The 25,787-nt window shown below is 41.6% G+C and overlaps 2 protein-coding genes and 1 pseudogene across 3 annotated transcripts in view; 2 read left to right on the forward strand and 1 right to left on the reverse strand.

Annotated features, from left to right (window-relative positions):
• LOC100589518 (placental protein 13-like) overlaps nt 1-25,787 on the forward strand; it is an 81,463-nt gene that overhangs the window by 43,874 nt on the left and 11,802 nt on the right. The window lies entirely within an intron of this gene.
• On the forward strand, nt 4,713-5,099 carry LOC105739168 (annotated as a pseudogene).
• Nucleotides 8,732-13,660, reverse strand: LOC100606110 (galactoside-binding soluble lectin 13). 2 transcript variants are annotated; one of them, XM_003282297.4, is made up of 4 exons: nt 13,607-13,660; nt 11,507-11,583; nt 10,795-11,005; nt 8,732-8,985 (listed from the first exon to the last, which is right to left on the reverse strand). In XM_003282297.4, the coding sequence occupies exons 1-4, from the start codon at nt 13,619-13,621 to the stop codon at nt 8,869-8,871; spliced, it is 420 nt and encodes a 139-aa protein (XP_003282345.2). In that variant the 5' UTR covers nt 13,622-13,660; the 3' UTR covers nt 8,732-8,868. The 2 variants fall into 2 exon arrangements, with proteins under 2 accessions (XP_003282345.2, XP_003282346.2); XM_003282298.2 differs by lacking the exon at nt 13,607-13,660 and adding an exon at nt 12,167-12,274 and having other exon boundaries at nt 8,869-8,985.

Below are 25,787 nucleotides of genomic sequence, written 5' to 3' on the forward strand. Positions count from 1 at the left end.
GAGGAAATGCAAGGATATTTTTTGGAAAGTTAAAACTGTCCACTAAGAAATTTGCTGAGCTTCTAATTTGTCTGTTATTCAAACAATCTAAAAATTAGGGCTGCTTTAAATAAAAGACCAAAATAAATAGCTCACGGAAAAGTCCCCTGTCTGTTCCTGTCCAGCAGTCCAAGTATATCATGTAATCACTTATTTCCCTTTCAAGCTAATGTGATTGCACTTGTTCTTTTCACTTAATAAATATGGACTCCCCTTTTTCAGTTATTCGAAAAAATATACATCTCCCTTTTGCCTATTAAGAAGGCACATTTTAACTTTTTTTTTGTTTTTTGTTTTGCCAAGGGAGATGCTATGTAGGGTGAATTCAAGGAGTCCCAAAGAAGAATCTGAAATAATGTGAGGCAATTGGGAGGTGTTGAGAAAAAGTATTAAACATGGATTTAAAAAGCTGCAGTTTAAATGTAGTGCAGCCATTACTGTGTTACCTTGGCCAATTTACCTAACCTCTGTGAGCATGATTTCGTGAAGAAAACAGAGAACAATAGGATCCAAAGCAGCATAGTAATGAGACCCTATGTAAAGCTGGAAGGAGTCTTAGATGGACATCAAGTCTACTCTCTAATACTTAAAGCATTGGGGGTAGATGGATGTTCATTTAGAATTATAACAGGAATACCTTTGATTTATGTAAATTTTACTCTCAAAGATATTTTCTAAAAAATAAATAATTTATTCTAAGTGATTCAGTATGACTAAAATAAATGACATGTCTTTATATCTGCCAGTGTTTTATTATCATAATGTTACAATGGTAAGCATTAAGTTCTGAGAATTGGATATAAGTCACGTACTGCTAAGATCATTGGTTCTCATAGGTACAAATCTAAGTCTATTTTGGATCATATCCAGGAATTGATGAACCTTCCACCCAGCCTTAACATGAAGATAGAGAAAGGAATGCGATGGGCTTGGGAGGAGAAAGCGTTCGAAGTGCTAATTTGAGATGTTTCGCATTCCAGGTCCTAAACTCAATATTTTAAAATTAGTCTCTCTATTTTAAAGAAGAGCAGGGTTTTTCTGACTTCATTCTATGGTTCTTGCTGTCTCCTATTTCTTCAAATTTCATATCATTCATTGGGGTTTACATGAAAAAAGAGAATATTTGATAAATATTAATTCCCCTAAAGATAATATTTTTTTGCCTACCCAAATTTAACCCAAGCCAATCTAAACTTCAAACCTGAACCAAACAAAAAGGAGAAAAACAAGAGAAAACCTCAAAAACATTTCTTTCAAGCTAGCTTTCCTTTCATTACAAAAATAAGTTCTCCAATTCCACGATACCATTCCAGGTACCCATTACAATTGCTGCCTTTATTGCATCAGGAGTTTGCGTCAACATTGCTTTAGGGCATGTGAGGTCATTTTTCACTCCCTTGTTGTTTACCCAGTATATGTGGGTTGTCATGTTTATCTCACTCCTTGGGTGATTTCTGAAGACACAGGGTCTTGCTATGTTGACTGGGCTGGCTTTGAACTCCTGGGATCAAGCGATCCTCCTGCCTCAGCCTCTGAAGTAGTTGGGACTACAGGCCCACGCCACCGTGCTGGGCTGGACATGTAAATTTGAAGTGAATGATTAAACATGCAGCTAGTTGAAAATATGGCTGACTGGTAACAGAAAAACTACAATGTGTTTTTGAAAGTATAAAGTGAATGATTTCTCGGAAAAAATTGTGACTTTGAATATCCGTTGTTGAAATCAGAATAAACTACATTTCACTTGCATATTCTTAAATGAATTATTAAATTTTTCAGAAGTCAGTGTTACATAGAAATACCATTTTGCAATGTTAATCTGTTTGAATCTTTGGAGAAAGTGGTTTCATTATAGGTGCATAATGCACTCAATATTTTAAACGAATTGTTCACTCTTCCATTTAAGGTATAACAGTTTCTTGTATAAAATGGCTGGATGTGTATAAAGGAATTATGTTGTCTTGTGCTTTTAACCCAACTTCAGTAATTACTATAATCTCGTATTTATAATAGTTTTGTTAGGTCAGAGAACCAAATGAAAGTATTTTATGTTTTCTCATTACTTTAGATTTTATCATTGTGTAAATTATTGGGTTTTTAGCATTTCCTAACATGAATTTTTAATCATTTTTAAGTACACATAATTTCTTCTGTACCATTTAAATAAAATATTTTTATAACTTAAAACAAAACAAAACAAAACAAACAAACAAACAAAAAAACCCCACCATTCCCAATAGGCAGGAAAGCAGTTCTGGTAAACAACCCTAACTAAAACCCAACTAGCTCAGGAAATGAATGAAAAAGAAACCAATTTTTAAATGCATTTAAAGAGACCTATGAAAAACCAGGGCCAAACCTCTCAGTTACTCTAATCTCTCCATAATGAACCAAAAGCCAGATAAGAATTCTGTAGCCTTTATGGAAAGGCCAAGAGAGGCACTAATAGAGTACACCTTCGTATCCCCTAATTCAGTGGAGGAGCAGCTCATTCTGAAAAAGAAGTTTATTACACAGGTAGTTCCCAATATTAAAAGAAAACTACAAAAGCAAGCTATAGGACCAAGTAGCACCTAAGAGAACCTCCTGAAGGTGGCGACTTTTTTCTTTTATAATAGGTACCAGGAAGTGTCCCCCCAAAAGAGGAAAATTTCAGGAGAACAACAGAGTCTTCAGCAGCAGCTTTACAAGCTTGTAAAGTCCAGAATCCCCAAAGTGCATCTGCTAGTTGCTATTGACATGGCAGGCCAGGGCATTTTTAAAAGAAATGCCCAGGCAGCAAGATGAAGCAACCTCAACCCTGTCCAGGCTGTGGCAAAAACCACCGGAAACAGAACTGCCCCCAGAGGCAGAGGTCACTGGGTTCAAAATCAGTCTCACAGATGGTTCAGCAGGACTGATGGGTCCCAGGGCTTAAAACTTAGCTCTAGGGGCTCAAATTGCCATTATAGCACAGGAGCCCTGGATAATTCTGGAAATTAAAGGTAGGAAAGTAAACCTCCTCCTAAACACTAGAGCCCATCTCTCTCTTTTCTTCTCTCTAATCCAGACCTCCTCTTTAAGATAGCATAACAGTAAAGGGCATCTCAGGAAAAACTTGAATCCAATAGTTTTCTCAACCTTACCTGTAGTTAGAAAGACCTATTTACACGTGCTTCCAAGTCATTGTCATAATAGCTCTACTAGTCAGAAAAGCCTCCAAGTTAACCCTAGGAAATAATTCAACTGTTTATAGCCCACATAATGTGGCAGAATCACTGTCCTCTAGGGGGAGCTCTTAGCTAGTAAACAGCCGGTAAAGCAAGAAGTACATAAGGTAGGATAAGCAGTAGTCACTCTCCCCAAACACAAGCGCTCAATTAGCTGAGCTAATAGCTCTTACAAGAGCACTTAAGTTAAGCAAGGAAATGGTAGCTAACATTTCTACTAACTCCAAGTACGTTTTCCTAATTGTCCATGCTCATGCTGCCATTTAAAAGGAAAGGCATTTTCTTACCACTAATGAATCTCCCATAAAATATCACCAGGAAATTAACAGGTTATTATCCTTACTTTTTCTTACACATGAAATAGCAGGGATGCATTGTAGAGAACATCAAAAGAGAATAAATAAGGTAGCCAAAGGAAATAAATCAGCAGATCAGCCAGCTAAGCCAGAGGCAAGGAAGCCTCAAGCCATTAACACAACTAGCAAAAGTCCAAAGAAATAAAACCACCTCTATTTAACCCAGGAAATTTAGTCTTTCTCTCTTCTTCCTTAAGCCAAGCTGGGAAGGGCCCTACATTGTTCTTATTTCAACCGTCTTAGAAGCAAAAGTTACAGGAATCAACCCCTAAATACATCACACTCAAGTCAAAGCCTAAAAAGCTGAGGGAGCAACCCCTAACAGCCCAGAGAATTGTCCAGAATATCATTTGTGGAAAAATAAAAAATCATAAGCTAAAAATCACAAAAATTAACTAAGGGCTACTCATCTTACTCAGTCCCACATTTACTTCAACAGATAATATTTGTCATTTCCACACTTTACTCTCAAAATTTGCCACCAAATAATAAAACTTATTTTTAGTTCATATTTGCAGGAAATTTTAATTATACATAAAACTGCTATTGTAACTCTGTAAATCCCCAAAGGGAAATGTTTTACCTTGGGCAAGTAAAATTTTAAATAATTTTTTTTGCTACACCACTCTTGTGGCAATTGTTATAGTCATGCTACTATTTGCAATAAAACTATACATTGTGGCACCCATAATGTGGAATTCTGGTTGTAAAATTCTAATTCGTGCTGCTATGAGAATCTAATGCCTGGCTGATCTGTCAGAAGGCCACTCATGGGGTAATGCTTATCTGATGCTCACCTCCTGCTGTGTGGCTCCATTCCTATCGGGTCATAGATGGTTATTGGTCTGTGGCTTGCGAGTTGGGGACCCTCTTTCTGGGGTATATCCCTTTCAGGGTTCCAGCTAAAAGCCTAACTCTCTGTCCCACTTGGCAGGCACCAACATGCAATTTCTGTATCTTCAGATCCACAAGACTGATAGAAGTTCTACTCTGCCACCACCTAAGAATCAACATCTAACTTACAGTACTATTTTAATTTCCCCAATTGTACAAAAGCATGTCCTTTATAGCTGTTTTAAAATCCATCATTCGGTCGCGCTCCCCCGGGATGGCCCGCGCACCTCGGCGCTGCCTCTCGGAGCTCACGGCGGAGCGGCGCTCGAGGGGCGCGCGGCTGCAGCGGCGGCGGCGCAGCGCATGAGGGGCCGCCTAAGGCCGAGCGGGCGCGACGAGTGGCCGGGCAAGCGCAGCCAACGTGTCGGATACCAAGGTAAAAGTTGCCGTCCGGGTCCGGCCCATGAACCGACGAGAACTGGAACTGAACACCAAGTGCGTGGTGGAGATGGAAGGGAATCAAACGGTCCTGCATCCTCCTCCTTCTAACACCAAACAGGGAGAAAGGAAACCTCCCAAGGTATTTGCCTTTGATTATTGCTTTTGGTCCATGGATGACTCTAACACTACAAAATATGCTGGCTGGAATGCAGTGGCGTGATCTCGGCTCGCTACAACCTCCACCTCCCAACCGCCTGCCTTGGCCTCCCAAAGTGCTAAGATTACAGCCTCTGCCCGGCCGCCACCCCGTCTGGGATGTGAGCAGCATCTCTGCCCCGCTGCCCCGTCTGGGAAGTGAGGAGCGCCTCTGCCCGGCCACCCATCGTCTGGGAAGTGAGGAGCGCCTCTGCCCGGCCACCCATCGTCTGGGAAGTAGTGAGGAGCGCCTCTGCCCGGCCACCCATCGTCTGGGAAGTGAGGAGCGCCTCTGCCCGGCCACCCCGTCTGGGAGGTGAGGAGCGCCTCTGCCCGGCCGCCCCGTCTGGGAGGTGTACCCAACAGCTCCGAAGAGACAGCGACCATCGAGAACGGGCCATGATGACGATGGCAGTTTTGTCGAAAAGAAAAGGGGGAAATGTGGGGAAAAGAAAGAGAGATCAGATTGTTACTGTGTCTGTGTAGAAAGAAGTAGACATAGGAGACTCCATTTTGTTCTGTACTAAGAAAAATTCTTCTGCCTTGGGATGCTGTTAATCTATAACCTTACCCCCAACCCCGTGCTCTCTGAAACATGTGCTGTGTCAACTCAGGGTTAAATGGATTAAGGGCTGTGCAAGATGTGCTTTGTTAAACAGATGCTTGAAGGCAGCATGCTCGTTAAGAGTCATCACCACTCCCTAATCTGAAGTACCCAGGGACACAAACACTGCGGAAGGCCGCAGGGACCTCTGCCTAGGAAAGCCAGAGACCTCTGTTCACGTGTTTATCTGCTGACCTTCTCTCCACTATTATCCTATGACCCTGCCACATTCCCCTGTTCGAGAAACACCCAAGAATGATCAATAAATACTAAGGAAAAAAAAAATAAAATCCATCACTCAATCAGGTTTCATGCACTTTGTTGCTATGCTTTTTTAGTCTCTTTTAAACTAGAACATTCTCCCTCCCTTGTTATGACATTTTTGATGCTTTTTGAATTTGTCATATACGATGCCCCAAAAATGAAAATGAGCTTGGTGTGTATGAGAAATTAAAGGAAGGTCAGTATATTAGGCTTTTCCTGTACCACATGATATCCTTTCAGCCCCACCTCTTCATCCAGCCATTTCTAAGTTGACCAGGTCTAGACAGTTTTTCACTAGCTTCATGCAGGTGCACACTGACAGTGCCTTTCCTTAGTATCTATCTTTCCGGTACCTTCCTCTTTCCAGCACTGGGCTCCTTTGAGATGGTAGGATAGGACCCTTGCAGAAATCCTCTCAGCACCCATGCATTTGCAAACGAAAGTTGTGGGAGACTTAATGCCAACAGGATGACTTTTTAACAACTGGGGATGGGGGCATTGGAAGTTCTGGCCAGGGTAATCAGGCAAGAGAAAGAAATAAAGGATATTCAAATAGAAAAAGAGGAAGTCAAATTGTCTCTGTTTGCAGATGACATGATTGTATATTTAAAAACCCCACTGTCTCAGCCCAAAATCTCCTTAAGCCGATAAGCAACTTCAGCAAAGTATCAGGATACAAAATCAATGTGCAAAAATCACAAGCATTCTTATACACCAATAACAGACAAACAGAGAGCCAAATCATGAGTGAAGTCCTGTTCACAATTGCTGTCAAGAGAATAAAATACTGAGGAATACAACTTACAAGGAATGTGAAGGACCTCTTTAAGGAGAACTACATACCACTGCTCAAGGAAATAAGAGAGGACACAAACAAATCGAAAAACATTCCATGTTCATGAATAGGAAGAATCAATATTGTGAAAATGGCCATACTGCCCAAAGTAATTTAATAGATTCAATGCTATCCCCATCAAGCTACCATTGACTTTCTTCACAGAATTGGAAAAAACTACTTTAAACTTTATATGGAACCAAAAAAGAGCCTGAATAGCCAAGCCAATCCTAAGCAAAATGAACAAAGCTGAAGGCATCAAGCTACCTGACTTCAAACTATATTCCAAGGCTACAGTAAACAAACAAACAAACAAAAAACAGCATGGTACTGGTACCCAAGTTTTCCTTATTTAACAAGTGGTGTTGGGAAAGCTGGCTAGCCATATGCAGAAAACTGAAATTGGACCCCTCCCTTACACTTTATACAAAAATTAACTCAAGATGGATTAAAGACTTAAACGTAAGACCTAAAACCATAAAAATTCTAGAAGAAAACCTAGGCAATACAATTTAGGACATAGGCATGGGCGAAGACTTTATGACTAAAACACAAAAAGCAATAGCAACAAAAGCCAAAATTGACAAATGGGATGTAACTTCTGCACAGCAAAAGAAACTGTCATAGAGTTAACAGGCAACCTACAGAATGCCTGTTAACTCTATCATAGAGTTAACAGACAGCCTATTTTTGTAATTGTAATGCCTTCAGAGTCTCGTTACATGGTTAGTGCTTTTGGTATGTGGGAACTAGTTGTGAGTGGAACTAGTTGCCAAGGATGGCCCCTCGTGACTACAGTCACAATAACCACAGCTTGTGGAGTCCTCGCCTTTTGATTAGGGCTGTCTTTGTGACTCACCTTGATCAATGTAAAGCCATAGAAGTAACACTGTCTGCCATTCAAAGGTAGGTCCTATGATGCCGTGCACCTTCTCCATGATACTTTTGAAAGGCTTTCTTTAGTGAGCCAATCACCATTTATTAAGTCCCAGAACCATGAGACTCTCATGATTTTAGGAAATTAATGTTATGAATGGGAAGGTGAGGTATTGAAGGAGATGGCTTCCCAGTTTCTAGGTGTTCACCCAGTCCTGCTGTTGAGTTGGACATGAGTAGAGCATCCTCTGAAATCCCAGCCTAAAAGATCTCTCAGAAAACGCGACTCCCATCACATGATCTACCACTCAAGTTCAGCAAACCTGTAAAGTGGGGAGAAATCAAAATAAATGATTGCTTTTAGCCAATATGTGTTGTGAGGTTTGCTGTGCTGCAATTCATCACTGGAAAAGCAACAAATAAGGGTCTGCTCACTGTGTCAATGTACATGACTTGTATCTATTCCAATAATAATCTATATGTTCTCTGATCTCAAATCATGACCATTTATTTCCAAAGAGAAACCCCTGGATTCTCCCCACATAAAATGAAGCAATTTTCAAACATTTGAAAATAAGAATAATTGGGATTCTTTAAGGGAAATCACTGGGCTCCAGTGATTCTCTAAACTATTACTTGGATTGAAAACTTCACATGCAAACTTGTTATCTTTTTCTTCAGTTCCTTCACAGCAGCCCGCACAAAGCCAGGCACAGTGTTCATGCACAGTAAGCATCTTGAGAACAATGGAAAAAAAATAAGAAATTCCACATAATTTTCCTCAAGTTACAGATATTCCCCCAAAGCCACCATGTACACTTGCGTGCCTGTAAACAGCTACCTAACATTTAAGTGCCACGAATCATTTGATATCGGGTAAGTATTTTAGTTCAGACTGTCTGACGTCAACTACATGCTATAGAAGGATGCTGTTTCTAATGTCTTCTCAGACATTCCACGGACCTTGTCACTCACTCCCTTTGTCACAGGGAAGGTTTATCCCCTTTGATTTCCTGATGCCATCCCCCTTGGGGATGACAACTTCCTCTTTTCCCCTCTGAAAGCAAGAAGCAAATCATGTGAGTTTTCGTGCTGTTTTAATGACAAAGTGTAGGGGAAAATGTGAGGAGGGATTATTCTGTTAGCAGGCTCTGGGAATCCCATGGTCAGGTAGAAAGAGGGATTCCTCAACAATGAGGAGTGTGATCATCTCCCTCAATTGCAGACACACACTGAGGTCAGGGAGACATCTCTCGACACTTGCACCATCTTCACAAATGATGGCGGGATTCGATGGACAAAGCCGTAAATGCGTATGCCATTGACCTTTATCTACAAGAGGAAAAATGCATCAGCAAGAAAGCATGCCACCAAACAAGTTTTCAGCCTCCTCTCCACTCTGTCCTAGTACCAATAACATTCCCCAAGAAAATGCCTAGTTATACAAGTTAACGTATTAGATACACTTCTGTTTACAGATGACGTTTTGTGCCTATTTGAGACAGTAGCCGACTTTATTTCTAATGTTTCCACTCATTCCTTTAGTGAAGTTCTATACTCTGTGTCGCAAAGTCCTTGCTTACTCAGCCTCCTTTCTAACCTGGAAGATCCCCATCACCAGGGACTGTGCCTCAGGAACTTGAGACCCTGCATCTCGCACAGGACCTGCCACAGGGTTAGTGCTAGACCATGTTCATTGAATGCATACTTTTCAGTTCCATGAACTGTGATTGTTTTTCACTACTGATGGCACAGTTTCGCTTTGGAGTAACCTACATCTGAGGTGTTAGTGGCAAAGAAGGAAACCCAGGGTTCTTATAGAATGAAAGGAGAACAGTTCTTATAAAACAGGATATTACCTTCAACAACTTCTAAGCATAGGAAAAGATCCCTCGCTTGAATCTGAATAAGATGTGAATGTTTTGGCCTACTCGTTAGAGAAAGCCAGAAAGTATGGATATATTCTTTATATTGAGGCTACAGAGAAAGTCACCTTATTAGTATTAATTTTTCAAATTTAAAATGCACACATTTTTGAGCCAGTTTTTCCATTTTTTTTGTAATTATCTTTTAGTACAAGTATTGGGAGGTTGGTAATGACAAAAGGATTGATTAGAAAACTTAATACAGCATCATTTGTGAGAGCAAAATACTGGAAGGAAATTTAATGCCCCCAAAAGGGCCAAGTTCAACAACTTTGGGTAAACTTAATGCAATCTTTAAAAACTGAAGCAGCATCATAGATTGATAATGTCTTCAATATATATTATTTGGCAACAAATCAACTTAGTTCTTGAAGTGTAATGTGTAGAGCAACTTATACCAGGATTTGCTTAAAAACAAATGAAATCATAGACATATCTATATGCTTCCATAAGCAAAAATTTCCTCTGAAGGGCTGAGCACGGTGGCTTAAGCCTGTAATCCCAGTATATTGAGAGGCCAAGTTGGGCAGATAACTTGAGGTTGGAAGTTCAGAACCAGCCTGGCCAAAGTGGTGAACCCCCATCTCCCCTAAAAATACAAAAATTAGCCAGGTGTGCTGGCACACATCTGTAGTCCCAGCTACTTGGGAGGCTGAGGCGAGAAAATTGTTGGAATCCAGGAGGTGGAGGTTGCAGTGAGCTGAGATCATGCCACTGCACTCCAACCTGGATGAAAAATGAGACTCTGTCTCAAGAAAACAAACAAACAAACAAAACCTCTTTGAATGAAAGCAGAGCTCTGATAATGTTTTTCCTATGAGTAGAATTCGGGCCCCAAAATGAGACGAAGACTTAATTTGTGACTGATTAAAACAAGCTTTTTTTTTTAAACTTTTTTTTCCTGAAGTATATTGTATTCACTCAGCTAAATGAAAATTTAAATAATGGCATAAATAGAAATGAGCACTATGTGAAAAGACAGAGGAGATTCTCTACTTTGGGGGAAATGTCAGGTGAGCTGACCTTGATATTGGTCAGATTTGGGAAAGAGTTGAGGATGGCAGTGCAAGCAGGGGGTGCCCTGTGATGAAAACCAGGGGCAGGAGTAGTTATGGGAGATGGACCCCGACAGACTACTGAGGCCAGGTCAATGAGAGCTGCCTCCTGTTTTGGGAGCCCACAGAGCCTGGGTGCTGGGAGCTCCTGGGGTGCTCACCTCATACTCATTGTAATGTACGTAGATGCACAGCTCAAATTGTTTGCCATCCTCAAAGGGCACGTAGTCTGTTGTCTCCTCCAACATCCATATCCCAAACTCACGCCTGTTCATGACCACATGATTGCCAAAGTGCACTCGGAAACGGAAGGCAATATCTGAATCCTCATCCATGTCAGTGTAGAAATCCACCTGCAGCTGTGGGTCATTGCTGAGGGCGAAGCACGCAGAATGTTGGGCAGGCCCCTCCCTTGCGCAGACACAAGCTTGACACACACACAAGTCCCTTCCCCCATTTACCTAGGGAAAAAGTCTCCCTGATAATACTGATGGCCAGGTCCCTGTGGGGATGCTTCAGCTCCTCGTGCCCCCAGGCAGGGAGATTCTGTGCTCGTCATCCCCAGATGAAAACCGAGCCACAGTCACTGACCTCGGCCTATGACTTGTTCATTCCCTGACAATTCTATGCCCCCTGATAAAGAACCACAGCCCCAACCCAGTGAGTGTCCTCCTCCCATTGGCCCCATGGCTGGCCCACATGCAGTTGCTGCAGGTCTCATGCCTGGTGCTGGAGGTTCTCCAGGACCTGCACCTGCGTGGGGCCTCCATCCTGCCAACTAGACATTTCCACATCACCCACACGTAAGGACAAATCTTTAGCAAATATTCTCCCTTCTTCTCCAACCCCTCCATTGGACCATGGAGTACTCACATAAAAGAGTCAATCGGTGTCCCTTTGATTATCACACAGGAACCAACAGACAAAGACACAGGCAGTTTGTATGGCACCTGCCAGGGTATTGAGAGTAAGTGAGAGGTGCAGGGTCAGGTGCAGTCTCCCTTACTGTAACATATTCCCATGGCGCAGGAGGTTAGAGATGAAAGGGCAGACTCTGTGGACTCTTCCCCTTTCACTCTACCACAGTCAGGGCCCCATATTCCTGAAGATATGGTGGACCCATAGGTAAGAGCAAGGTTTCAGGAGCCAGGATGCCTGGATTCCAGTCCTCATTCTGCCTTTTACTAGCAGTGCAGTCTTAGATGTGTTACTTGAACTCTCCCTTCCTCATTTTCCCTAGGAAAAGGAGGATTATCAGGAATTTCTACTTTGTAGGATGTTCTCCATAATAGGGAGTTAATACATGTAAAAGTGTTACCCTAATCCCTGTCATGCGTAGGGCCTCTTAGGGGTGACCTAATAGAACAGGAGAGTCCTCTGGAAAGACTGACCTTCCTTCATTTTCAACTCTGAAAATTAAAACAAGACTTGTGAATGTAAGAATTTAAACATTCACTCCAGTGAGAAACAACACTTGTTGAAAGGGAGAGGGAAATGATGAAAGAACAGGAAACCCCTGTGTGTGGAATGCACATGCATCACTATCATCAACGGCAATGGACGTCCTTCCAAGAAGGGGCACACACTACTGAGAGCACAGCCCCAGGACTTGCACAAATGAAGCCTGTGGGTCAGGGACATAACTGGAGGGAATGATTGATTTCTATGATGACTACAAGTAGTTGAGATGATTTTTCTGTACTTTTGAGATAGGTTCTTGCTCTGCCACCCAGGCTGACATGCAGGGATGCAATCATGGTTCACTGAAACCTCAAACTCCTGGGCTGCAGTGAACCTCACACATCTGCCCCCTCTTGAATAGCTGGGAAGACAGGTGCCTGCCTCTCTGCCAGTCAAATATTTAAAGTTTTTTTTAAAGAAAGCATCTCACTATGATGCCCAGACCGGTCTCAGACTTCTGGCCTCAAGTTATCCTCTTATCTTCGCCTCCAAAATTGGCGGGATTATAGCCATGAGCCAGTGAACCCAGCTGCTTGGTTGATTAATATCCACTGTAAGCTCCTTCTGAACTGAGACTTAACTTGTTCTTTCATGGGTGGAGAACGAGTTTAGTCTCAGTTCAGACAGAGCTTACAGTGGATATTTTGTTTGATTCAGTCTCTGAAACCACGGCCTCTAATGTCCTTCCCTAACAAACCAGTTTCTGCACACCCTCCTGTCACACAGTGGGAAGAACTGGATGGGCTAGGCACAGGCAAGCTGAGCCTGGGAAGCAAGAGACAGTGGTCACTCTGTGCAGACCCCACCTGAGGAACCATCGCCCCCATAGTCTGCATTCCTCTTCCCCACTCTTACTGGGAAGAGACACCTACTGATCATACATTCTGCTCTCACAAGTGATTGGAAACAAGTCCTTGGTAACTCACAATCCCCAAGACCCCCACCAGTTAAGCCACCTGGGATTCACATCAGAGGTGCTGCTGTGTGGGGAGAAACATTCACATGTGCAGAAAGCCACATGCATGATCCCACTTCAACACACAGTCACATCCCAGCAGACACACGCACGGTCACACAGAGCCACGCCACTCACTGCGTCACACACACCTGCTCACTGTGCACATAACGATGCTCATGCACTGGTCTGGCTGTGCACACATACTCACATCATAGACAGGAAACAAAGCCCACTCATCCCTTTACTCTCCGTTCACACACCTGCTCGTCCTGGTGGGTCATCCACCTCCCACTTAAAGTCACATTATCTCAGCAGAGTTTATGCTCATCAGACACCACCTCACACTCACAGAAGGTTACACTGGTCCAGGGTCCGTACCCCAGTGCCCACAAGCATCTCAGATACCGTAGCCTCAGGGTTTCTATTCCACACGTCAATAGCGCTAAGTAAAGCATTCACAGTAAAATGCTCATATTTTCATCTCATAAAATCTCCCATTTCTTTCTTGGTTTGTGTGACACGAAATTTTTGAAGGCTGTGTCTTTTCAACTCACGGGTAAAGAGGACATTGTTCTCTCCTTCTTGGCTTCCTTCGGAATTGTGTCCAGTCTTCTGAGTGAATCTCTGAGTTGCAGCATTTAAATGACCCACTTCAGCCTTGCCCTCTGGCTTCATTCCAGATTCTATGCTCCTCCCAGCAAGATTTCCTTGTAGCTTTAGAAAGGTTTAGGTGTCAGGAAGAAACTCAGCCACAACCATAGCTATTTGCAAGTCTGTGTCTGTAATGCAGCAGAAATGACAGTGGGGGAGGTACCAGGCTGTGGATTGGGTTACCAGGGAAATGCATAGATAAAGATGATGGAGTGAGCAGTAGTGGTTGTAAAGCCCAGCCTTTATGCCTCTCAGGCCTTTTCTCATCTATGCAGAATATACCCAGAAGGTGTACATTTTCCCAATTTGTACAATGGCTAAAAAAAAAAAGTTGGAGATTTTGGGGAAATACATTAGTCCTAGGAGGTAATGATTCTCTGCTTCTAAACGTTCTGGAAGAGCACTGACCTTGATCCTCAGGAGGATCTGTGGAGAGAATTAGAGAAAGTTCTTGCATGAACCTATTCCACACTAGGCTGCTTGGCTCTGCCAAGTGAGGGCCACTCTCACCTGACTGTCACACACCTGGGCTCTAGCTACACTCTCTCCTTTCTCTTTGTGTCCATGTAAATAAAAGTTTCAGAGACACTGTTTCTCCTGCAGATTCTGGGAGGAAGGTGAGATTGTTGTTTTTATTTGATTTTTCTTTCATTTTATTTTAGGTTCGGGGTACATATGCAGATAAAGTCGTGTCATGGGGTTTGTGGTATATATGATTTCTTCACCTGGTTACTCAGCGTAGTACTCAAGAGTTTTTTTTTTCTCCTCTTCCACCTTTCACCCCCCACCCTCAAGGAGGCCCCAGTGTGTGTTGTTCCCCTCTTGGTGTCCATGAGTCTCATCATTTAGTTCACACAGGTAAGTGAGAACATGCAGTATTTGGTTTTCTGTTCCTGCATTAGTTTGCTAAGAATAATGGCCTCCAGCTCCATCCATGTTCCTGCAAAAGACATAATATCATTCTTTTTTAGGACTGCATAGTGTTCCATTGTGTACATGTACCACATTTTCTGTATCCAATCTGTCATTGATTGGCATTTGGGTTCATTCCGTGTCTTTGCTATTGTGCATAGTGTTGCAGTGAACATTCATGTGCATATGTCTTTATGCCAGAATGATTTCTATTCTTCTGGGTATACACCCAGAGATGGGATTACTGGGTTGAATGGTAGATCTATTGTTAGCTCTTTGAGGAATCACCACACTGCTTTCCCAATGGGTGAACTAATTTACACTGTCACCAACAATGTGTGAGTGCTCCCTTTTCTCCACAACCTTGCAGCATCTGTCCTTTTTTGACTTTTTAATAACAGCCATTCTGACTGGTGTGAGATGGTATCTCATTGTGGTTTAGATTTGTATTTCTCTAATGTTCAGCGATATTGAGCTTTTTTATATGCTTTTTGGCCACCTGTATGCTTACTTTTGAAAAATGTCTGTTCTTGTCCTTTGCTCATCATTTTGTTGTTGTTTTAAAACAGGTCTCACTCTGAAACTCAGGCTGGAGTGATGTGGCACCATCTTGGCTCACTGTAACCTCTGGCTCCGGGGCTCAGGTGATTTTTCTCAGCTCAGTCTCCTGAGTAGCTGGGACTACAGGTGCATGTCTCCATGCTAGGCTATTTTTTTTTTCTATTTTTAGTAGAGATGGGTTTTTGCCATGTTACCCAGCCTGTTCTCAAATTCCTGGGCTCAAGTGATCCACCAGCCTTGGTTGCCCAAGCCACTGTGTCAAGCTCTTTACCCACTTTTTTATGGGTTTGTTTGTTTCTTTCTCGTAAATTTGTTGAAATTTCTTATAGATGCTCGGATACTAGACCTTCTTCAGATACATAGTTTGAAAACATTTTCTCCCATTCCTTAGGCTGTCTGTTTACTCTCTTGATAGTTTCCTTCGCTGTGCAGAAGCTCTTTAGTTTAATTAGATTCTGTTTGTCAATTTTTGGTTTTCTCCTAGTTGCCTTTGACATCTTCATCATGAAATTTTTGCTCATGCCTAGGTCCTGCATAGTGTTTTCTAGGTTCTTTTCCAAGGTGTTTATAGTTTTGGGTTTAATCTTTTAAGTCTTTAATCTATCTTTTGTATATGGTGTAAAGAAGGGGTCCAGTTTCAATCTTCTGCATATGGCCACCCAGTTCTCCCAGCACCATTTCTTGAATAGGGAGTCCTTTTTCCATTGCTTGTTTGGTCAGCTTTGTCGAAGATCAGATGTTTGTAGGTTTGTGGCCTTATTTCGGGCTTTCCATTCTGTTCCATTGGTCTGTGTGTCTGTTTTCATACCGATACCATGCTGTTTTGGTTGCTGTAGCCTTGTAGTATATTTTGAAGTTGGGTAATTTGATGCCTCCAGTTTTGTTCTTTTCACTTAGAATTGCCTCAGTTATTTGGCTTTTTTTTTTTGGTTCCATGTGAATTTTAAAATAGTATTTCTTCTAATTCTGTGAAGAATGTCATTCATAGTTTGATACAAATAGCCTTGCATCTAAATTTCTTTGGGCAGTATGGCTGTTTTAATGATAATTGATTTTTCTTATCTATGAGCATGCAATGTTTTTCTATTTCTCTGTGTCATCTCTGGTTTCCTTGAGTACTGTTTTGTAATTCTCATTGTAACGATCTTTTACCTCTTGACTAGCTGTAGTTTTAGGTGTTTTATTCTTTTTATGGCAAATTTGAATGGAATTGCATTCTTGATTTGTCCCTGTTGCTGTTGTTGGCATATACGAATTCTAGTGATTTTTGCATATTGACTTTGTATCCTGAAACTTTGCTAAAGTGGTTTACCAGCTTAAGGATCTTTTGGGTGAAGACTATGGAGTTTTCTAGATATAGAATTGTGACATCTGCAAACAGGGATGGTTTGACCTCTCTTTGTATTTAGATACCCTTTCTTCCTTTCTCTTGCGTGATTGCTCTGGTCAGGCCTTCCAATATTATGTTAAATAGAAGTGAGGAGAGAGGGCACTGAAGAAATTGTGGTTTGAAAATCCAAGTTGAATTTCTGTTTTATTCATCATGGAGATTTTGTCTATGGTCTATCAAATACAAAAGAAAACAAAACAAAATTCCGCTCTTACTCTGTCTTATTGGCCCCTCACTTTCAAATACAGGGCCTAATGTACCAATGCTCAGCACGACGGACAGCACCACAGGGGAACCAGCTTTGAGGGACAAGGACAATATTATCACCAAGTAGATTTATTCTGTGGGAGGCTTCAACAAAAACTAAAAATCCTAAATATCTTTGAGAATGAAAGCTTTAGAGTCCAAGTATGACTTTCTGTGTTTTGAGCAATGCCGTATTTGCTGGGAGAAGATAGGGAATTTTGGTTGAGAAGTATGAAAATGATGTTGAGTGGGTCCCCAGAGGCAATTCAAAAATTCTTTGTTGAACATTAGCTCCTGAATTCTATGTCATCTCTTTGTGTCTGAGATGTCATCCTGGCCACCATGAGCAAAAGGTATTATCTGAGATAAAAATGAGTGTGACAAATGGCCCATGTGAACAGAAATGAGCTGGTGAATATCAGTCAAGAAATGGGAGTCACTGTGTGTTGCAAGGCCAGTATGTAGGACTCTGTAGGCTATTCAGATAAAATGGGTGTCATCCAGAGGCAAGCAGATGTGAAATCAAACTCATGTTCTGCTCAGGAAGTCATAGATTCCAGGATAGTCTTCATCCTCTCAGAAAAAGAATTGCCTAAATCCCCAACAAATGAATTCCATGCTGGTGATGGAGCCTATAATCCACTATCAAAATACAGAATTGACCAGGACTGTGACAGGGATGGTGGAAGGAGGAGAGTGTACCTAATCAGAACCTGAGAGTTTCCAATGAGAGGGGAGGAAATTTCATTTCATACTGGAAAGAAACAAGGAAGAAAGGCATGAAGAGTGTAATTCACTGTGCATTGATACCTCAAGGTATCTGGATGTTAGGTTAAAGAAGCAGTACAGAGAAAGGCATACCCATGAGTAAGGTTGGAGTTGAATGAGCTGTGGCAATGAACCTGGGGAGACAGGATGAGGATGATCAAAATGATGCCTGAGATGGGCCCAGCAGAAAAAAAGGCTATTTGATGAGACCCTCTTCAATCTTTCTTCGTTGACTTTTAAGAAATATGTTGTTTATCTTCTCCTAAATGGTTCTGTATATACACTATGGAGTAGATAATCAAAACTCTTGTAGTGGAAAAGGGATTGTCATTCTGCCATCTTGGTAGGAGCTCCAAGAAGCTAAGAATAGAGGATGAAGCCAATTGCTGCAGGGAACCATTCCCAGAGAAAATGAAGAAAGAGATCTTGTTGGTTTCCTCAGTGATATGGACCATGACTGTGGTCTATTTTCTTTTCTGTACTTGTTTGTTTGTTTGTTTGAGTTTTAAATTTATGTACAAAGAGCTAACATAGTTTCTTTCATTGTGTGGATGCCTTGGTTATCCATTCAAGGAAGACCTCTTAGTCCAACTTAATGAAGTGTATATTCTTTAAGTACTTATGGAAACACTGGGGGCACATATTGAGGTAGTATTTCCGGAATAGACTATGCTGGTTTGAGCAGATGCGACAAGAGTGAGAACCCAGGCTGAATTTTCACAAGTGGCTCTAGTAGAGCTGCTGGTGAGCCCTCTTGCTTCTCAGAGTGCTATGCGGCAAAAGGTGCCATTTATTATTTTTTGCCCCGCTAAAATAGGTATGTTAACTGCATTTTCCTTTGTCTGTTTCAGTCTTGTGTGATTGATTTGTATAGGGTAAAAGTGTATCCCTTTAGTGCATATGTTGAGAGAAAGTGCACCTGATAGTTTGTAGCCACCTCATGGACACCTGAGAGTAACTGGATGGTAAGATGCTGGACTTCAATCTGAGCTGCCTCCTGTAATTATATTGCTTTCAGTGGTTCCTTACAGGGTTAGAGTTTTTAGTATGTGGGAAGTGTGTAAGCCCATATACACACTTACACGTATAAGCGTGGAACTGAGTGGAAATAGTTGCCAAGGATGACCTCTCAGGATCTACAAGTCAAAATAACCACAGCTTGTGGATTCCTCTTTGATTTCGGCTGCCTGCATGACTCAACTTGATCAATATAATGTCATATAAGTGACAATGTCTGCCTTTCAAAGCTAGGTACTATAATGCCCTACATCTTCTCCTTGAGCCTTTTGGAAGGCTTTAGTTGGTGGAAGCCAATCACCATCCATTAAGTCCAAGAACTGTGAGACTCTCATGATTTGAGGAAATTCAAGGCACTAATGGAGAGTTTAGACAAAGAAAGAGATAACCAGCCAACCCCAGGTGTTTACTCAGCCCTAGTGTTGAGTCAGACATGAGTGAAGCATCCCCTGGAATCCCAGACTACAGATTCTTTGGAAAACGTGACTCCCACCACATGATCTACCAACCTCATGAGTCCAGTAAACCTGCAAAGCTGGAAGGGATCAGAATAAATGGTTGCTTTCAGCCAATATGTGTTGGAAGGCTTGCTGTGCTGCAATGCCTAAATGTAATAGCAGCAAAGCAGAGTCTCCTCACTGTGCCTGTGTGTATGAATTGTGTCTATTACAACAATAAACTACATATTTTCTGATTTGAAAACCATGACCACTTGTTTCCAAAGAGAAATCCCAAAATTCTGTCCACATAAATTGGAAAAATCTTTCAAGTATTTAGAAACAAGAATAATCAGGATCATTGAAAGAAATCATTAAACTGTGGTTCTCTAACTATTGCTTGGAGCAAAATTTTGATGTGGGAAATTTGCCTTTTTTTTTTTTTTGAGACAGAGTCTCACTCTGTCACCCAGGTTGGAGTGCAGTGGCGTGTACTCAGCTCACTGCAACCTCTGCCTGCTGGGTTCAAGTGACTCTCATGCCTCACCCTTCCAACTAGCTGGAATTACAGGCGCTTGCTGCCATGCCCAGCCAATTTTTGTATTATTAGTAAAGACGGCATCACCATGTTGGGCAGTCTGGTCTCACACTCCTCACCTCAAGTGATCTGCCCACTGTGGCCTCCAAAACTGATGGAATTACAGGCATAAGCCACCATGCCTGGCCAGGAATTTGTCATCTGTTTCTAAAGTTCCCTCATGGCAGTCTGCACAGAGTGAGGCACAGTGTTCATATACAGTAAGCATCCTTGGAACAATGGGTAGAATTATGATATTCCACCTGATTGTCCTAATGCTACAGTTTCTTCTTAAAACCACCAGTTATACCTATGTGGCTGTAAACAGCTACCCAACATTTGCAGTGAGTCATCTGAGATTGAGTAAGGGTTTTAGTTGAGTGCTTGATGTCAACTATGTGCTATAGAAGGATGCCATTTTTAATTTCTCAGACATTCCAGGGACCGTGTCACTCACTCCTTGAGTCATAGGAATGTTTTTACTCTTTGAAGTCTTAATGCTTCACATGTAATCTTTCAGCCCCTCTCGAGATGACTACCAAATCCTGGAAAGTTTGGTGAACTTTTAATGACCAAGTGTATAGAAAGGATTGAGGAGGGATTATTCTGTTAACAGGTTCTGGGAATCCCATGGTCTTGTAGAAGGAGGGATTCCTCAACAACAAGGATTGTGGTCATCTCTTTCAACTGCAGATAGACATTGAGGTCATGGAGACCTCTCCACATCCACGGCATATTCACAGATGCTGACAGGAGTCGATGGGCAAATATGTAACAGTGTTGGCCATTTACCATTACCTACAAGAGGAAAAAATGCATCAGAAAGAGAGTACACCACCAAACAAACTTTCAGCCTCCTCTCCACTCTGTCCTAGTACTACAACTTCCCCTGAGAAAACTCTTAGTTAGACAACTGAACCCAGTAGACAAGCTTCTGTTGAGGCTCTACCACTCCATGTCATAAGGTCCCTGTTTGCTCAGCCTCCCCTCTAGCCTAGAAGAGTTCCATGGCAAGGGACTGTGCCCATGAACTTGAATTCCTGCATCTTGCACATGGCCACTCACAGGGTTAGTGCTCGACAATGTTCATTGAATGCATTCATTTCAGCTCCATGAACCATGACTGCCATTCACTGCTGAGTAGTAGCCCAAATTTGGGCTAATGGTGGCAGAAAATGAAACCCAAGCATTCTTACAAAGGTAAAACAGGACAGGTATTATAAAACACAGGATATTATCTTTAACAACTTCTAAGCATATGAAAAGATCCATTACTCCATTACCAGGAGCTGTTTTTTTGAAAAGATCAACAAAATTGATAGACTGCTAGCAAGACTAATAAAGAAGAAAAAGAGAAGAATCAAATAGACGCAATAAAAAATGATAAAGGGGATATCACCACCAATCCCACAGAAATACAAACTACCATCAGAGAATACTATAAACACCTCTATGCAAATACACTAGAAAATCTGAAGAAATGGATAAATTCCTCAACACATACAACCACCCAAGACTAAACCAGGAAGAAGTTGAATCTCTGTATAGACCAATAACAGGCTCTGAAATTGAGGCAAGAATTAATAGCTTACCAACCAAAAAAAAGTCCAGGACCAGATGGATTCACAGCCAAATTCTACCAGAAGTACAAGGAGGAACTGGTACCATTCCTTCTGAAACTATTCCAATCAATAGAAAAAGAGGGAATCCTCCCTAACACATTTTATGAGGCCAGCATCATCCTGATAACAAAGCCTGGCAGAGACACAACAAAGAAAGAGAATTTTAGACCAATATCCCTGATGAACATCGAGCAAAAATCCTCAATAAAATACTGGCAAACTGAATCCAGAAACACGTCAAAAAGCTTGTCCACCATGATGAAGTGGGCTTCATCCCTGGGATGCAAGGCTGGTTCAACATACGAAAATCAATAAATGTAATCCAGCATGTAAACAGAACCAAAGACGAAAACCACATGATTATCTCAATAGATGCAGAAAAGGCTTTCGACAAAATTCAACAGCACTTCATACTAAAAACTCAATAAATTAGGTATTGATGGGACATATCGCAAAATAATAAGAGCTATTTATGACAAATCCACAGCCAATATCATACCGAATGGGCAAAAACTGGAAGCATTCACTTTGAAAACTGGCACAAGACAGGGATGCCTCTCTCACCACTCCTATTCAACATAGTGTTGGAAGTTCTGGCCAGGGCAATCAGGCAGGAGAAAGAAATAAAGTGTATTCAACTTACCTGTAGCTCTGACATTTTTGCTTCCTCTGGGCAACTTCAGAATTGTGTCCGGGCTTCTGTGTGAATCTTTGAGTTGTAGCATTTAAATGGTCCCTGTCAACCATGCCCTCTGCTTTCATTCCTGATTCCAATTTCCTCTCAGCAAGCTTCCCTTCCAGGGTGAGAAAGTCTCAGGTGTCAGGAAGAAACTCAGTTAAAACTATAGCTGTTTGCAGGCCTGTGTCTGTAATGCAGTGAAATTATACTGAGAGAGGTACCAGGCTGTGGATTGGGTTACCAGGGAAATGCATAGATAATGATGAGGGAGTAAGGAAGAATGACTTTAAAGCACAGCCTTTGTGCCCCTCAAACCTTTTCTACACTGGAGAGAATCTCCCCGGAAGATATACATTTTCCCAATTTGTACAAAAATAATTTTTTTAAGGTGAGGATTCTTGGTAAAGTCGTTGGCTCTAGAAGGTAATCATTCTTTCTGCCTTTAAACATTCTGGGACAGCACTGATCTTGATCCTCAGGATGATTTGAGAGAGAGGTAGAGTAAGTCCTGGCATGAACCTGCCCCACCCTAGGCCCATTGGCTCTACCAGGTGAGGGCTGCTCTCATCTGTCTGTCACACATCTGGGCTCTAGCTATACCCTCTCCTTTCTCTTGGTGTCCATGTAAATCAAAGCTTCAGAGATACTGTTTGTCCTGCAGATTCCAGAAGAAAGGTGAGATTATTTTTTTCTTTGTTTTTTAAACTTTTATTTTACATTCAGGGGTACATGTGCAGGAAAACTCGTGTCATGGGGGTTTGTGGTACAGATCATTTAATAATCCAGTTGCTAAGCCTAGAACCCAATAGTCATTTTTTCAGCTCCTGTCCCATCTTTCACCCTCCACCCTCAAGTAGGCCCCAGAGCGTGTTGTTCCCCTCTTGGTGTCCATGAGCCTCCTCATTTAGCTCACACTTCTAAGTGAGAACATGCGGCATTTCATTTTTTGTTTCCACATTTGTTTGCTAAGGAAAATGGCCTACAGCTCCATCCATGTTTCTGCAAAAGACACAATCTGATTCTTTTTTGAGGCTGCATAGAATACTATGGTGTATGTGGACCACATTTTCTCTAACCAGTCTGTCCTTCATGGGCAGTGAGGTTGATTCCATGCTTTTGCTATTGTGAATACTGTTGTAATAAACATTCACATGCACATGTTTTTATGGTAGAATGACTTATATTCTTCTGGGTATATACCCAGTGATGGGATACCTGGGTTAAATGGTAGTTCTATTTTAGCTGTTTGAAGAATCATCACATTGCTTTCCACCATGGTTAAACTAACGCCACCAACAATGTGTAAGTGTTCCCTTTTCTTTACAAGCTTGCTAGCATCTGTTATTTTTTGACTTTTGAATACTAGCCATTCTGATTGGTGAGAGATGGTATTTCATTGTGGTTTTGATTTGCATTTTTCTAACATTCAGGAATGTTGAGCTTCTTTTCATACGCTTTTTGGCCACATGTATGTCTTCTTTTGAGAAGTGTCTGTTCCTGTCCTTTGTCTTCTTTGAGATAGGGTCTCACTCTGACACCCAGGCTGAAGTACAGCTGTGCAGTCTCGGCTCACTGCAATTTGTGCCTGGGCTCAGGCTATTCTCCCAGCTCAGCCTCCTGAGTAGCTGGGATTACAGGTGCGCGCGATAACACTCGGCTAATTTTTCTAATTTTGTAGAGATAAGGTTTCACCATGTTGTCCAGGCTGGTCTTTCCTGGGCTCAAGCGATGCACCTGCCTCAGCCACTTAAAGTGCTGAAATTACAGGCATGAGGCATTGCGTTCAGCCCTTTGTCCACTTTTATTTTGAGATGGAGTCTCGCTCTGTCGCCCAGGCTGGAGTGCAGTGGCGCGATCTCAGCTCACTTCCCAAGCGATTCTCCTTCCTCAGCCTCTCGAGTAGCTGGGACTACAGGTGCGTGCCACCACACCCGGCCAATTTTTTGTATTTTTAGTAGAGAAGGGTTTCCCTGTGTTAGCCAGAATGGTCTCAATCTCCTGACCTTGTGATCCGCTCTCCTCCACCTCATAAAGCGCTGGGATTACAGGCGTGAGCCACCACGCCCAACCCCTTTGCCCACTTTTTTATGGGGTTGTTTGTTCTTTTCTTGTAAAGTAATTACAATTCCTTATAGATGGTAGATATAAGACCTTTTTCAGATACATAATTTGCAAATATTTTCTCCCATTCTGTATGTTGTCTGTTGACTCCGTTGATAGTTTCCGTTGCTGTGCAGAAGCCCTTTAGTTTAAATAGATCCATTTGTCAATTTTTGCTTTTCTTGTGATTGCTTTTGGCATCTTTGTTATGAAACTTTTCCCATTCCTACATTTAGAATGATATTGCCTAGGTAGTTTCCAGAGTTTTTATAGTTTTGGGTTTTACATTTAAGTCTTCAAACCCCTCTTGAATTGATTTTTTTTCTACATAATGCAAGGAAGGGATTCAGTTTCAGTCATCTGCATATGGCTACCAGTTATTCCAAAATCATTTCTTGAATAGGAAGTCCATTTTCCAGTGCTTGTTTGGTCAGCTTTGTTAAAGATCAGATGGTTGTAGGTGTGTAACCTTATTTCTGGGCTTTCTATTCTGTCCCACTTGTCTATGTGTGTTTTTGTACCAGTACCATACTGTTCAGTTACTGTGGCCCTGTAGTATACTTTTAAGTTGGGTAAAGTGATGCTTCTAGCTTTGTTCTTTTTGTTTAGAATTGTCTTTTTTAATCAACTCATTCTTAGTTCCATGTGCATTTTAAAATAGTTTTTTTTCTAATTCTGTGAGAAATGTCATTGTTAGTTCAATAGGAATAGCGTTGAATATGTATATTTCTTTGGGCAGTATGGCTGTTTTAATGATAATGATTTTTGCTATTCATGAGCATGGAATGTTTTTCCATTTGTTTGGGTCATCTATTTTTTTTAGGCAGTGTTTTGTAATTCTCCTTGTAACGATCTTTCACCCACTGGTTAGCTGTATTCCTAGGTATTTTATTCTTTTTATGGCAATTGTGAATGGAATTGCATTTCTGATTTGGCCATATGCTTAGGTGTTGTTGGCATATAGGAGTTCTAGTGATTTTTGCACTTTGATTATGTATCCTGAAACTTTGCTAAAGTTGTTTACCAGCTTAAGGATCATTTGGGTGGAGACTATGAGATTTTCTAGATAAAGAATCATGTCTGCAAACAGGGATGGTTTGACCTCTCTTCCTGTTTGGATGCCCTTTCTTTCTCTTGCCTGATTGCTCTGGCCAGGACTTCCAAAACTATGTTGAATAGGAGGGGTGAGAGAGGGCACTGCAGAAATTGGGGTCTGAAAATCCAAATTCAATTCCTGCTCCATTCATTATACATATTTTGAGCTGTGATTTATCAAATACAAAACAAAACAAAACAAAAAATTTCTCTGTTAATTCTGTCTTATTGGCCCCCCACTTGCAAATACAGGCCTGGAAGCACCAGTGCTCAGTCCACGGACAGCACCATAGAGGAAACAGCTTTAGGGGACTTGGGCATCAAGGACAGCATTATCGGAGTAGATTTATTCTTTGAGGGCTTTCATCAAAAACTGAAAAGCCCTATAGACCTTTCAGAAGGCAAGGCTTTAGAGTCCAGAAATACTGTGTTCTGAGCAATGCTGTGTTTGCTAGAAGACCATGAATTTGGGTTTACGTGTATAAAAAATATGTTGAGTAGGTCCCCAGAGGCAAATAAAAAATCGTTTGTTAAGTATTGGTTCCTGGACTCTATGCCTTCTCTTTTCATCTCAGACGTCTCTCTTGGCCACCATGAGCACAGGGTAGCAGCTGGTATAAAGATAAGTGTAACAAATGGCCTATATGAACTGAACTGAGCTGGTGAATATTAGTCAAGAA

Source organism: Nomascus leucogenys, chromosome 17, assembly GCF_006542625.1.
Source record: "Nomascus leucogenys isolate Asia chromosome 17, Asia_NLE_v1, whole genome shotgun sequence".
Taxonomy (NCBI): domain Eukaryota; kingdom Metazoa; phylum Chordata; class Mammalia; order Primates; family Hylobatidae; genus Nomascus; species Nomascus leucogenys.

Excerpts from the sequence above, each read along its gene's own strand:
- LOC100606110 (XM_003282298.2), bottom strand. The coding sequence starts at position 12,274 with ATGTCCCTGACCCACAGGCTTCATTTGTGCAAGTCCTGGGGCTGTGCT. Across the intron at positions 11,584-12,166 it reads CGTTGATGATAGTGATGCAT|GTGCCATACAAACTGCCTGT; the intron begins GTGCATTCCACA and ends ATACCCTGGCAG. Across the intron at positions 8,986-10,794 it reads TACATTACAATGAGTATGAG|ATAAAGGTCAATGGCATACG; the intron begins GTGAGCACCCCA and ends TTCCTCTTGTAG.